General features: G+C 47.6%; 1 protein-coding gene across 2 annotated transcripts; it reads left to right on the top strand.

The window, feature by feature from the left end:
• The first annotated feature begins 2,288 nt into the window (after positions 1-2,288).
• Positions 2,289-5,461, top strand: DUSP6 (dual specificity phosphatase 6). Of its 2 annotated transcripts, XM_062491247.1 has the most exons (3): positions 2,289-2,691; positions 3,305-3,742; positions 5,154-5,461. In XM_062491247.1, the coding sequence occupies exons 1-3, from the start codon at positions 2,289-2,291 to the stop codon at positions 5,459-5,461; spliced, it is 1,149 nt and encodes a 382-aa protein (XP_062347231.1). The 2 variants fall into 2 exon arrangements, with proteins under 2 accessions (XP_062347231.1, XP_062347232.1); XM_062491248.1 differs by lacking the exon at positions 3,305-3,742.
• Positions 5,462-13,624: the final 8,163 nt, after the last annotated feature.

Below are 13,624 nucleotides of genomic sequence, written 5' to 3'. Positions count from 1 at the left end.
CAAAAAAATGCTTAAATAAATAAATAGAGGTTACTGCTTTCTAGTTTGATCGGCCACTGCTCTGGACATTTAAACATAGTATAGAGAATATGGAGAGTGAAACAGCAAGTGAAGCACCTGGTAAGAACAGCCTGGAAAGCTTTTAACGAGAGAAGGAAGGTGCACAGTGGGCAACGTGGGCTGGACAAGCTGCCCCCGCTGAGCCGTGGGACAGGGTGTGTGGTGCGCCCCGTGAGTTGAACATCAGCTCAAGGAAAACTCCCGGCTAAGGGGCGGGGCAAGGTTTGGGTAACATTTCAGTCCCACTTTCAAGCCTCTGAAAAAGGGAGCAAAAAGGGATCCTCTCAAAAGCCCTGCTGGGGAGGATGTCGTTAATGCCATCTGGGTGTCAGCCTTGCTTGAAACTGCAGTGACTGATGTGCCAACTTTAATTAACATCACGGATGTTTTCTGTGCGGAGCATAAAGGACTGCCCATGCCACTATCTGTTCCCAGGGTCACACTCTCCAGCCACTCACTACCTAAAGAACATCCTTCAGCTGGGGTTAAAAACCGTGAGCCCTGAAGCACAGTAGCAGTGGAAGAGAGATTAGCCTCTCCCGAACAATTTTACTTCCAAGCAGATGTTGGTGGAAGGATTAGCATTTAGGTCAAGCTTCTCCTGATTTATTGTCGCTCCTCGCTTTTCCCTCACCCATTTGCTAACCCGCACCTTGGAACCACCGCTCCCGGCTCAGCGGCCCCAGGTCGCCCCCGGCCCCTGCTACCCCGGCGCCGCTCCGACGGGCACCGCAGCCCAGCCCTCCCCTCCGCCTCCCGGTGCGGCGGGGACTGCGGCTCCTTTCCGCCCTGCCGGCCCGGGGGGAAGCGCAGGACGGCGGCGGCGGGGCCCCACCCGCAGGAGGAGCCGGTGCGGCTGCCGGGGCCGCCAGGGCGGGCGCTGCCAGGTGCGAGGGGCCGCACCGGGTGCGGGGGGCCGCAGCGGACCCCGCCGTGCTGGCGGCGGCCCCGGCGCTCGCCGCGCCCCGGGAGCGGCTGCGGGCTCATTGCTGGCGGCGGACTCACGCCGCGGCCGGGCGAGCGCGGTTCAATCACACTCTACCTGGAGGAGCCGGCCGGGCCGCTTTCCCCGCTCACGTTTGTGGGGTGGCCCGCAGCAGGAGCGCCCGCGGGCTGGTCCTGCGGCGGGGCCGGCTCCCCGGCTGCGCTGCGTGCAGCGAATAAAGCCTGGCCGCGTAGGAAGAGATTAGCTCGGGGTTTTACTCTTCACCCCCGTAGGGATCAGCCGAGGACAGAGCCAGCCCTCCTCCCTAAAAATGGGGTTCCCAGAACGCCCTAATGAAAAGCCGGGCCACGATCAGCTCGGGGGAGCTGGGGGGAACACAGCCGGCCCCCGCGGAGTATGACTTTGACTTAGGGAACGAAAATATGGAGGGAGGGAGGGAGAGAAAAGAAAAAGTGCCATTTGTTTCGCCGGCTGCGACGGCCGCCCCGCGGCCGATGCTGGTGGAGGGAAGGGGGGAGCGCCGGGCCGCGCCCCCTCACCTGCCCCCGCGCCCCCGCCCGCCGCGCCTCGGCTGCCGCTTGTTTGCACTCGGCTTATCCGGAGCGGAAATTCCTTTCCGTTTTTGTGAATGACAAACTCATTAACGATTCATCAACACAACCTGTTCCAGCCGGCCCGTCGCCGCGGCAACAGCCCCTTCCGCGCGCCCCCATTGGCTGCGCCGGAGAATGTATCCATTGAGCGGAGCCGCGGTTGTATCCATTGAGGAGCCGCCGGGCTGCGCGGGGCCGCGGCCGAGGGGCGCTGCGGGCCGGCACGGCACGGGAGGGGAGCGCAAGGGAAGGGGCTCCGCCACCGCCGCAGAGCTTCCATGCTGAGCCGGGGAGCCCCGCTCGGCGGCACGTTAATTGGATTTCATTCACTCGTGGCGGAGGAAAAGCCCAAGGGCTCGGGCTGCAGCGGCGATTAGGCAGGTTCATTCAGGGATTCATTGACAGAAAAAAGAGGAGACAGGGCAGGCTGGCTGCGCGCACGCAGGCACACACACACACGCACTCGCACACAAGCCGGGGCCCCGGCTGCTTCTCCCTCCCCGTGACTCCACCGCCGCCCGGCGCGGGGGAAGCGGCGCGGGGGGGACTGCGTGATTCATTTTCCCGGGGCGGAGGGAGATAAGTTGTGCGGAGTTGGAGGGGTGCAGCCCGCCCGCCGAGCCAGCCGCATGCCTCTGTGAGAGAGAGGGGCGCTTCCAGAGCACGCTCCGCTCCCCCCGTCCTTCCTCATGCTAGATACGTTCAGACCCGTCCCTTTCGCGTCGGAAATGGCGATTAGTAAATCCGTGGCGTGGCTGAACGAGCAGCTGGAGATGGGCAACGACCGGCTACTGCTGATGGACTGTCGGCCGCAGGAGTTGTACGAGTCGTCCCACATCGAGTCGGCCATCAACGTGGCCATCCCCGGCATCATGCTGCGGCGGCTGCAGAAGGGCAACCTGCCCCTGCGGTCCCTCGTCGCCAGCAGCGAGGAGGACCGGGAGCGCTTCGCCCGCCGGTGTGGCACCGACACCGTGGTGCTGTACGACGAGCACAGCCGCGACTGGAACGAGAACACGGGCGGCGAGTCCGTGCTGGGGCTGCTCCTCAAGCGCCTCAAAGATGAAGGTTGCAAAGCATTTTATCTGGAAGGTGAGAAGGGACGCCCAGGGCTGGGGGAGAGATCACTGCCTGGGGCCCGGGGCTGGCGGAACGGGGAGCCGAGCCCCGTGGATTTCTGCCCGGGTAAGAGGGAGGGGGCGATGCCTTCTGCAGCGTTTGCTGGGCCGTGGATTCATGCTCCAGGAGAGCACCGACCTGAGTATAGGGGCTTTTCCCCCTACTCAACATCTTCCCCCCCCCCCCCCCTCGCTGCCCCCTTATCCTCGCATTGCTTAAAGAAACCTTGATGTCTAAAATCACTATGGCAGCGTGGGGAGGACAGGGCTAACGGGGATTCTGGCATAAGCCTGGCAGAAGGAATTGCCGCCGAGACACCTCTCCAGCGGTCCCCGCAGGGCAAAGCGGTACAGAGCTTTAATCTTGAACGTGCTGAGCCTGAGCCCTCTGCCGCAGCGGACGATTTTCTTAACCCTTCCTTTAAGTTAGTCTGTCTGCGTTGAGAGTGGGACATTTTTTTCCTTCTTTTTCCCGGAGCTCGAGAGGGTGCAAAGCAGACGCTCCTTTGCAGACAGGGTTGTACCGGGGAAGTCGACATGTCATGTTATATGAGGTTGCATTTTCTCCTTTTTGCTTTTCTCTCCAGGTGGTTTTAGCAAGTTTCAGGCCGAGTTCGCCTTGCACTGTGAAACTAACCTAGACAGTTCGTGTAGCAGCAGCTCTCCTCCTTTGCCAGTCCTGGGTTTGGGAGGCCTTCGAATCAGTTCCGATTCATCATCCGACATTGAATCTGACATTGACAGAGACCCCAATAGTGCCACCGACTCCGATGGCAGCCCTCTCTCCAACAACCAGCCTTCCTTTCCGGTGGAGATTTTACCCTACCTCTACTTAGGCTGTGCCAAGGACTCCACTAATTTGGACGTTTTAGAGGAGTTCGGCATTAAATACATCTTGAATGTTACTCCTAACCTGCCTAATCTCTTTGAAAACGCCGGTGAATTCAAGTACAAACAAATCCCTATCTCTGACCACTGGAGCCAAAATCTGTCTCAGTTCTTTCCTGAGGCCATCTCCTTTATAGGTAAGACCCGGTTAGTTGCTAACAGCTACAAGTTAAGAGTCAGAATTCGATATCTTTTGCAGAATTCGTGAATTTGGGCAAGAAGCGGTTGGCAGCATTTATGGCCATCTCTGGGGCATACCCTCTTTTCTGATTTTAAAGCCGGCTTAAGTGGAGGGGCTGTTGGGGACTGTTTGGGGGGGGGTTATTGAGAAGTCCCAGTGAATTGTAAGCGACCTTTGGGGGTCGCTTACAACCTTTTGCAACTCCTTTGGGGTTGCACGGACGTACCTGGTTTGTCTGGCTGTGGTTCCTCTTCGAGACATTTGTGTTGGATCTGAGGACTGAGCCCTGCGCATTTTGGGGGATCTTAAATCACTTCCTGGCGAGTGGGGGGGCGAATGAGGCTGGGGTCTATATCTTATTTGACTTTTTTTTTTTTCCTCTCTCCTTGAGGTTACTGAAGAGCAGTATAATAGAAATAAAAAGCAACGATCTGGGAATCTAACTTTAGCTTTTACATGCAAGTTATGAATAAGCGGTGTCTCTGGCTAATATATAGCCAGAGTTTAAATTAAATCTCGTGGTAGTAATGATATACCTCTCGGGCTCGGTGCCTCGGTCAACCGGACCTCAGACATTACCGTTCAGCTCTGGAAATCTGTACCCTTGGGCCCAAGGAATACCGATTAAAATCTGCACTTTCCTTCGTTCTGGGGAGGACTCAAATTGCCCCATCGGGGTGCGGTGGGGTGGGCACTGCATTATCTGTTGGGAAGCTGTGCAGTAATCCGGTTGACTGATACCGGTAATAGTGGAGAATGTAGGTAATCTGAGCCTAGCAGGAAGAAATGTGGGCTAGAAGCCACAAAGAAACTAATCTCCAGGCATTGTAATGCATTTCCTATTACAAAGGAACCCATTTTCAACCAATGTTGACATCCTGTTCCTCCTAATGGGCTGTCCCCTGTGACTTCCCTCATTCTTTTAAAATGCCTGAATACCTCCATTGTTAGCCGCACAACAGTTGGAGAATAATTTAATAGACCTTTGCAGTCTGCTGGTCTGTATAAAGCCTTTCAGTGACATATTGCAGGATTTCCATGCTGGGGCAAGGGGACTGTGAGAATTTAAAGGCAAATCTCCAGGCAAAAGCCTGTCTTTTAAAACTGACTTTTAAAACAGTGTCATGCAGCGTGTCCTGCTCCCTTTGTCTCGTTCTTAGTTTTTCTCAGCTCTTGGACTTGGGTAGTAGGAGGAGCGGATTATTCTCTTGTCCTGGTTTCAAGCCGCTAAAGTTAACTCTTGAGTTGCACTGCTGGCCACTGGGATCAGAATTGAACTTTCTTCCTACTTGATACTAATCTCATCTGTGTTGAGAGATTAGTTACCAGCTCTCTGTTTTACGTGTCCTTCTCTGTTTTTTTCCCAGATGAAGCCCGGGGGAAGAACTGCGGCGTCCTGGTGCATTGCTTAGCAGGGATTAGCCGCTCGGTCACCGTGACAGTGGCCTACCTCATGCAGAAGCTGAACTTGTCCATGAATGATGCCTATGATATTGTCAAGATGAAGAAGTCCAACATTTCACCCAACTTCAACTTCATGGGTCAGCTGCTGGACTTTGAGCGGACTCTGGGACTGAGCAGCCCCTGTGACAATCGAGTGCCGAACCAGCAGCTGTACTTCACCACCCCTTCCAACCAGAACGTCTTCCAGGTGGATTCCTTGCAGTCCACGTGAGCTCCCACCACCTCCCTTCTCCTGTCCATTTCACGGGATCACTCCTCAAGGGTTTCTCTTTGGCAGTGATAAAGAAATGCAGTTTTTTCTTTTTCTGGCCTCTGCTGTTAAAAAGCAACTGCCAGTGCAGGCAATGAAAGGTTCCACAGTATGGAATTGGCTATTGCGGAGGGAGGGGACATGGCGAGCTCTGGGCAGGACCGTGGTGACCAGGCAGCACGTGGGCAGTACGTCCATCCCTGCTTGGGCACTAGCCGGGGTCCGAGGACTTCCCGTGTGGAAGGGTGAGGCTGGACAGGCTGGGCACATGCTCTCTAGAGGCTGGAACTGTCCTTCTGCTCCCAGATCTGTGACATGCATCTTTGTCTTCAGTGAAGACTGGTTATTTTTGTTTGTTTGTTTGTTTGAATTTAGAGGAGCCAAAGAAAAGAGATTTCAGCTTAGTGTATTCGGAGTACTTGTTTGCTAGGAGCTTGGTAGTATTCTACTTGATCAATGTAAATATTTAACCTTAAATTTATTTGCATTTTTTTTCTTAATTCACATGTACTCAAGAAATCAATCCAAGGGACACCTGAGTTTTTGTTATTTTCATAAATTCTGCTTGCTTTATTGTTTTAATTGCAAAGAATATATTTGCAGCATGCTGAATTTTACCGAGACAAGCTTTCCATGGGAGAAATGGCAATGGTGAGAAGTTTGCAGATCATGTTTTGTGAGCAAGTAGTCTCTTCTTTCATATATCTTTCTTTTCCTTGTGGTGATTTTTTTTTCTCATGCTTTTGATGTAGGTTCCATATGAAATATATATATATATATATACACACACATATATATATATTTTTAAATTAAATTAATTTTTTGCCTTACCTTTTGTAAATAGATCATCTGGGAGGAGGTTTGTCTTTGAATGCGAAAGATTTTTGACCACTTTTTAAAACTTTCAGATGTGCTAAACAGTGCATTACCTCTGTACAAATTCTTCAGGGAGCTTCACCTCAAATGCAATATTTTGCTTTTTTTTTTTTTTTGTATAAAACTGGAAGTATGTGTGAGCATTTGTACCTGTGTGTACGCACAGTGAACCTGCACATGGTTGCCAATAAGGGAGCGTCTAATCCACAGTGTAAAAGTTTTAAGATGGAATTTATTATAAGAATGTAAAACCTTAAATTATTAATAAATGAATAACTATTTTTGGCTATGGAGAAGCTGGCTGGTTTATTTCCCCTTTCCTCTCTGTGTGGTTGTGGTTAATTGCACGTACCCATATGGTTATGTTTAAGGGCAGTAATTGCTCTCAATAGCTTTTGTACATCCCCCTAAGACAATAAAACCTTGATTTCCCCTTTGGTCCACTGGTTCCTAAATGAATAAACAGTGAATGCACTGGATTCTTATCTTGCTTTGGTGAAGGGAATGCTTTTGAAGGCCTTGAGGTTAATTACAAAATATTCCAGCATCTCTTTGCTGTACTAGGGATATACCTGACTCTGGGACATAATGGTTTTTTCTCATTATTATTTTTTGTTTTATTATTAAGAGCAAGGAGCTGATGTTTTCTGGCTTTGTTTATGAATTTTGGTCACTCTATTACAGATGCTAGGAGATGGGTTCATGCTCTGCTTAGCTGTCTGGCAGGAGCTCATTTCAGAGATTCATCAACAGTCTGCAGCCTGTAAATGATTTTTCTGCTGCCGTTCGGCCACCTTGCAACTTAATGAAGGCAAGGAGGAAAAGTCTCTATGTACCCTTAGTCACCTAATTTCCTCTTTGGACCCTTCAAGCAGTTCTGTCTCTGCAGAAGGAAAAGGGGGATTGTAGCAATTGCAAAACTTCCTGCTGCAACTTATATTCATTAACATCCTTCCTGATGATAACTCGACCAAGGCAGGGTGGTGCCAAAATCTGTGTGCAGTACCAGAGTCAGGGGCTGGGGCTGTCGGCTGAGGTACTGCAGAACTCCTGGCAGCCAAAGCACATTTGAAGTAATTTTAGAAACTGCAAGTGTGTGAAATGAAATGCAAACAAAACATGGGAAAAAAGTGAGTCAGTGTCTCATGCAGTAGTGGTCTAGATTGAGTGCATAAACTGCGAAAGTAGAAGTGGGTTGCAGTTAAACTTGGCTTGTGCTAATCCAGTTTTGAACGGTTTCCGCTCTTGGCATTCCCTATGCTGTTCTGTTCAAAGTGGAGATTTGCAAGCAGCTCTAGCAATTTCCTGTCCAGCTGCAGCTCAAGTGACTCCCTTGTTTGTTTTTTTTTTTTTTTTTTTGGTTGGTTCTTTTTTATTTTTTATTTTTTTAATATGGTCTGTGGATAATTTTAGCCGGTTTCCTCTCTGTGGATTATTAATCTGCTTTCCTTGTGGAACCTACATAGCTGTGTCCCTACTGTTCTGCTGAAGTTAACAGATGGCCTCCCTGCCACTTCCTCTCGTTTCGCTATGGGTTTGTTGTCAGGCCACTTCTGAAATTAATAGTGTTTTCTGGCCGGCTGCCACAGGCCATTACCACAAAGGGGAAGTAACACATCTGAATAGCAGGAAGCCGGGCAGGGTCACAGCGTGAACTGAACCTGTTGAGCGCAATCAGGCCTCTCCCGTCTGGCGAGTGTAAGGCTCCTCTTGCCTCCCCCCTTTTAATACCCTTGCACAGAGAAAGGGCTGACACCAAATGCCTCAGCTGCTTGCACCCGGCACATATTTCCGGCTGAAGGAGTTGTGAATGTTAGTTGTGACTAGGCGCTCCTTAAGGCGAGGGGTAAAGAACAGTATGTGGCTGTGTAGTCCAGGGGAGGAGAGCTTTGGCTTTTTCTGCAAACTGCTTTGAAAAGTTAATGCTCACAAGGGCTTCCTGCTTCCTGCTGCACCGAATGACTAACGCCAAATGGGTGCTTCCGCAATTCATCATTTTTCTGTGGCAAGCAAGCACAGAAGAGCAGCTTTGCTCAGACACACACAGCAGAGTCAGGCTGAAAACTTGTTCCAGACTTTTCCTTGAGCAAGGCCTGAACCAGGGCTGTTTCAGACCCTTGGCTGAACTTGAATCCCACTGCGTGACAACGACTGTGGTCACAGGCAATCCCCAATTACAAGTGGAGCCAACCCAAAACCTGGTTCAATGTCTGATTTTGCTGGGACTGTTCACAGTCATAGGCTGGCTCCAAATTACAAGGGGCTTGGAGGAAAAGTGATGAGGGCTCTTGCCGGCAGTGTTTGACCTCCCCACACATCAGCACTTGCCAGCTTTTCTCAGCCTGGGTTCTGCTTGCTTCTGCAGTGTGTGTCCTGGTTACTACATCTATCCCCTCCCCAGCACTTGTTTCAAAATAATTTGCTTCTTCTGTTCCCTGCCTCGTTTCAGTGCTTGCTGGGATGGGGCAGAGGTCTCAGGCTTCTGAGGGGTTTGGCAGCTATTACAGTTCCTCAGCTGGTAAAGTAATTTGTGAAGGGAAGAATAAATCCTTAGTGCCTGTAGGGACAGGCCTGGTGTGTATTAGGAGGAAAGAGGAGAAATATCCGCCCTTTGCTGCTAACAAAATCACAATCTGCTTCTTCCTATTATAATGTAGTAATGCGAGGTAAGGAAATCCTTCAGAAGCTGTGGAGATACTAGAAAGGGAAATCGTACTCTTAGGAGTGAGCAGAGCTTTCTCACATGACCCATCTACCTTTTATACAAAGGATGAAATTGTGTCCTGTGGCATCCTGTCTCATTTGCTCTGCTAAGGCCAAGGTTTCCATTTGTGTTTGTGTGCACACTTTGCTTTTCATTTTCTGTGCAATAGCAACATGTAACTCATTGTGCTGGTTCCCCTTCTTTTCTTTCCTCTTTCCCATTCATACCCTTTCAAGCTGCTCTATGACTCCCTTCAAAATGTCTCAACTCTCTTTGGTTTTTGCTGTAGTAGCCATGATTTTCTATTCCCACATGTTCTTTCTTGTGCTTTTTAAATGTTGTTCTTCATCCTATGCCTTCTAATTTTCCACAGGTCTTTTTCTAAGCTCCACGGTTCCAACTTCTCCTTTTTATTCTTACCCTCTATTTTCTCTGTTATTCTCTTGCTGTTTACCTTGTATTTCCTAAATCAACCCATCTTTCTGCCAGCTTTAAGCCTGCCTGCTCTTCTTTGTTTTCACAGTGAAAAACAGAATGAGTCTTACGGACTCAGTCAGTTACAGTGAACTGTAGGAAAGGTACATTTTAGAAGAAAAAGTAAGAAAACACTACTGCTGTCCTCTTGCCACTTCCTAGCAGATGACATTATTTCTCATCTCTGTGCCCTGTCTGTGGAGATTTGGCTCCACATGGCTTCCCTGGGTTCTCTCTGTAGCTGCAGGCATGAGGAAGCACCATTTCCTATCCAGTGTCAGAGGGCACTGGCTCCCCATTTGAAGAGAGGAGAGTGGTGAGGAAAGTGGGGCGAGACAGAAAATGTGTCCAACAAAGGCAGCTCTGCTATCAAAACTGAAGCCAAGTTTAACAGTTGTGTCTGGATAACATTTCTTCAGCCTCTCTGAAAAGCTTATCCAAAAATTTCTCCCTGTTGAGAAGCATGATGACACTTTATTCAGAGCTCCAGGAAAAACTATTGTATGTGAATGTTTAAACAAAGCTACAGCTTAAGCCCTCTCTCCACACTGTTATAAATCACCAAAAGCTTTGCCTGAGTGAAGATGGTGGAACAAATTGCTAAGCTCGGTTCGGCGCCCCTCTAGACCTTGGGTGTGCGTGCTCAGCATTGCTCAGTTACTCCATGAATGCCAGTATGGGGCCAGCCCCTCTCCATTGTGTCCCCACATCTGGGACACTCTGGGACTTCAGAGAGATGCTGCATTCAAGAAAGGCCTCTGAGTTTGCTCCAAACAACTTGTAGGCAAAAGGAAACAAGAGCTACCCACTTGTGTTTTCTCATGATGTGTGAGGACTTGGGTTATACAAACTCTGCCCTTTCCTGCTCCTGCAACAGCCAGAAATGGAGCATCATACGTCTCCTTTCTTCATTGCCAAATTTGAGCGATAAGCATGTGCTGTAACTTAGCAGATAGTACAGAGAGAAGGCTGGTATGGGAGCTGCCCTCTTTTGAGCGAAGTGCTTGTCTCTGTAAGGAAAGGAAAAAACTGTGTTAGATGCTTTCTCTTGTTTGTTATCATAGGGATCTGCAAGCGCTGAGGGAATTTTGAAGTGCTCACAGCCATAACTTTTCCTCATAAGGCAAAGATGAAGGATGTTGACTTACCACAAACACAAGGAGATTATTATCAGATGGAAAAGGGGGGTATGGAGTCTGCTTAAGAAATACTTCTTAATGACAGAAGTTGCATTCAGGACTATATTTGAGAGATGCAACAGAAAATGTGTCCTGCTCTCCTTCACAGCTGCAATCCCTGGGATGCAGGAAGCACAGAAAAATGCTGGCGCTTTCCCATCCCTAAGCTGTTCCAGCACTGTAGATACCAGCACACAAAATGATGCTACATGGGAGGTCTGTTCACCATAATGTGGAGACCAGGAGCACTTTGCTCATTTTGCCAGAGACACACGTGTTTTGCAAAGTTCTTGCAAGGTCTTCCATCTTTCCAAAAGGGCAATGTCCTTGCTTAACTTCCGAATTTTTAAAATATTTTGCTTGATTGATTAGGATTTCCTGTGTTATCAGTGGTCTAAATTGCATTTTCTGTGTCAGTTTTGCTGCCAAATGAATTTGTTTGAGAGGTTTCTAGGTCTGCCTGCCTCTTTACAAAGAAACATAGTACAGCACCTCTCATCTAGACTGAAATTCAGCCCAGCACTGAGCTGATACTCTATTTAAGCATAAGGAATTGAGCAACACTTGGATTCAGTACAGGATGTTTGTGTTAAAAATGAAGACTAAATGTGTCTGATTTCTTGAATACAAATCAGAACAACAAATTAGGTTTTGCACACCTTTACAATCCACCACTTAGGTTTTTCTTAGTGAAATTTTACAGGCTACTGTATATGAAGAAAATATTTTTAAATTGCTGTCAGAGAAGAGAATTAGACAATGCTTATTGTTAATGTGGACAAATTCTTCTTAAAAGAAACTTCTCAGATGTTTACAGCTTTGCTAGACTTTGTTAGGACTTGAATATAAATGCCTCAGGCTGGTCTAAAAAGATGAAAAGAAATTATTATCCCTCTGAATATGTCATCCTAAAAGACTTGACCCTATTTTTCCTGAAGAAAATCCCTTGTTTTTTGTCTATGTAACAAAATCTGTTACTGTTTCCTTGAACATCCTCAGCTTTCTATGCCTGGAGGAAGGAACTCAAAATCTGGCAGGGTGTGTTGAGAATGAGCCTGGTGCTGCCCCCTGAATAGCTCCTCTTGCCCAAGACTTGAGCTGTAGGAAAACGGTTTGAACATGCCAAGCAACTGAATCTTTTTGAGCAACTTTCTTTAGAAGTTAGCAGTGATAAAATTTAGCTGAGCTTGTCCTTCATGCTGAGTTGCCAGGCCTGCCAAGCACTGACTGCACAGCACACTCTGAGGAGGGAGGGGATTTGTGATGCTGTGTCCATGAGGTGGAGGATTGTGCAATAAGTCTGCCCCAAAATTGGTAAGTTTGATTGGAGACCTATACTGTACTTCTGTACCTGAGTAGTACCAATCAAATCTGCTTCAAGCATCCCTGCCCTGTGCTGTATAAAACTTTACATCCCTGTTTTCCCTGAACAAAATATTAATGGGGTCAGTCAACTAAGAACAATTTTGGTGTTAGGCAGAGAAGAAAACACATGTCACCCAACAGACAGCAGAGTACCTTGGTGATGTTGCTGGAAAGGCAAGAGATGAGAAAATGTAGTTGTTTCTGGGGTTCACTGTCAAATTTTGCATGTGTTGAAGTGTTTCAAGTGGAAGCTAGGTCTATGCATTCTTCTGTAAGATTCAGAGTGCTTGACATTGCAACCTCAATAATATTCTTCTAATAGTGTTTTTACTTTATGCCAGCAGTAATATTTCAACCTCTCTGTTGAGGTCTAAATGAATGACATTCTTATGGCTTAACACAAGAGTAGCAGAGATCACACTCAAGTAGTGTTTGTTATTACAGTATTAAGGTTTTAAAAGACTCTGCAATTATGGTGAAATAAAATTAACAGGTTTCCAGGTTTCCCTTTTTTTTCTTCTTCTTTTATTTTTTTGTGTGTGTGTGTGTGTGTGTGTATGTTTCAAAGTGTATGTAAGTTTCCTTTGGCAGGGTTTAATCAAACTGGTATCCTTATACAGTGCCTTGGCTAATATGAGCTGCTTACAGCTATGGGATATTACTGTGATGCTAATAATAAACAGAATAATTATCTGAGATCAAAAGAAAATTTCCTTTTTTTCCTGAGTCCTGAACAGCCAGGAACAGTGTGCAACTTGACTTAAATGATGTTCACGTTTCTATGTCCCATAATTACCATTCTACATCCTTGGATTGTTAAGTCTTACTGCAGAGTTTAGTGAGCTATACCTGGTTAATAAAGTTACTCAAATGCTTAACCATTGACAAAATCAGGTGCACACCATCTGCTGCACAAGAATTGATAATATCCACTAATGATCGAAGAAGCTAGGGATTCTTGGGCACAGCAATTTCTCACATAACTACAGATTTCTGAATTAACTGAGGAGCAAATTCTCTTTTATTCTGGCTGCTCAGTGTAAGGGAAGAAGAAGCAGGTTTCTTGGGAGGTGCAGAGCCCTCAGCCTAGTGAGTTTGTTCCACAGAGGAGAATCAAACAGGGAACTAGGGCAATTGAGTCCTATATCATGAGCCACTTAAAAGACCACCCTACACTTTTGTATCACAGTGAGAGTGTCACAGACAGGACTCCTGGTTCATGTAGTTGCTGCACAAAAGATGGAGTTCCCAAAATAATCCTGAAGTAATACAGCAATGAATCAGGCCCAGGAGCTGCACATGTGAGTGACATTACTTTAGGGGAAAAAAGAAACATAGACTTTCTAATGTATTCCTGTAAATGTGAGTTACTGTTAGTCGAGTACGATAGAAATGAACATGTATTATTCCAAAATGAATGTCAGATGATTCTATTCTTCGTGCCTTCTACCTAAAGTGAGGATGACAATTGATTCATTCTCTGAAGAAGCTTCTAGTTGCTCTGGTGTCTTGTGTGTCTACATAGAA

This window comes from Cinclus cinclus, chromosome 4 (assembly GCF_963662255.1).
Source record: "Cinclus cinclus chromosome 4, bCinCin1.1, whole genome shotgun sequence".
NCBI classification, from domain to species: domain Eukaryota; kingdom Metazoa; phylum Chordata; class Aves; order Passeriformes; family Cinclidae; genus Cinclus; species Cinclus cinclus.
The sequence above is the reverse complement of the archived record's forward strand: the minus strand, read 5'-3'. Positions and strand labels throughout refer to the sequence as shown.

Bases quoted from the DNA above. Each gene is read 5' to 3' on its own strand.
- DUSP6 (XM_062491247.1), top strand. From the start codon at position 2,289: ATGCTAGATACGTTCAGACCCGTCCCTTTCGCGTCGGAAATGGCGATT. The intron at 2,692-3,304 runs GTGAGAAGGGAC...TTTTCTCTCCAG, and splicing joins CAAAGCATTTTATCTGGAAG to GTGGTTTTAGCAAGTTTCAG. The intron at 3,743-5,153 runs GTAAGACCCGGT...TTTTTTTCCCAG, and splicing joins TGAGGCCATCTCCTTTATAG to ATGAAGCCCGGGGGAAGAAC.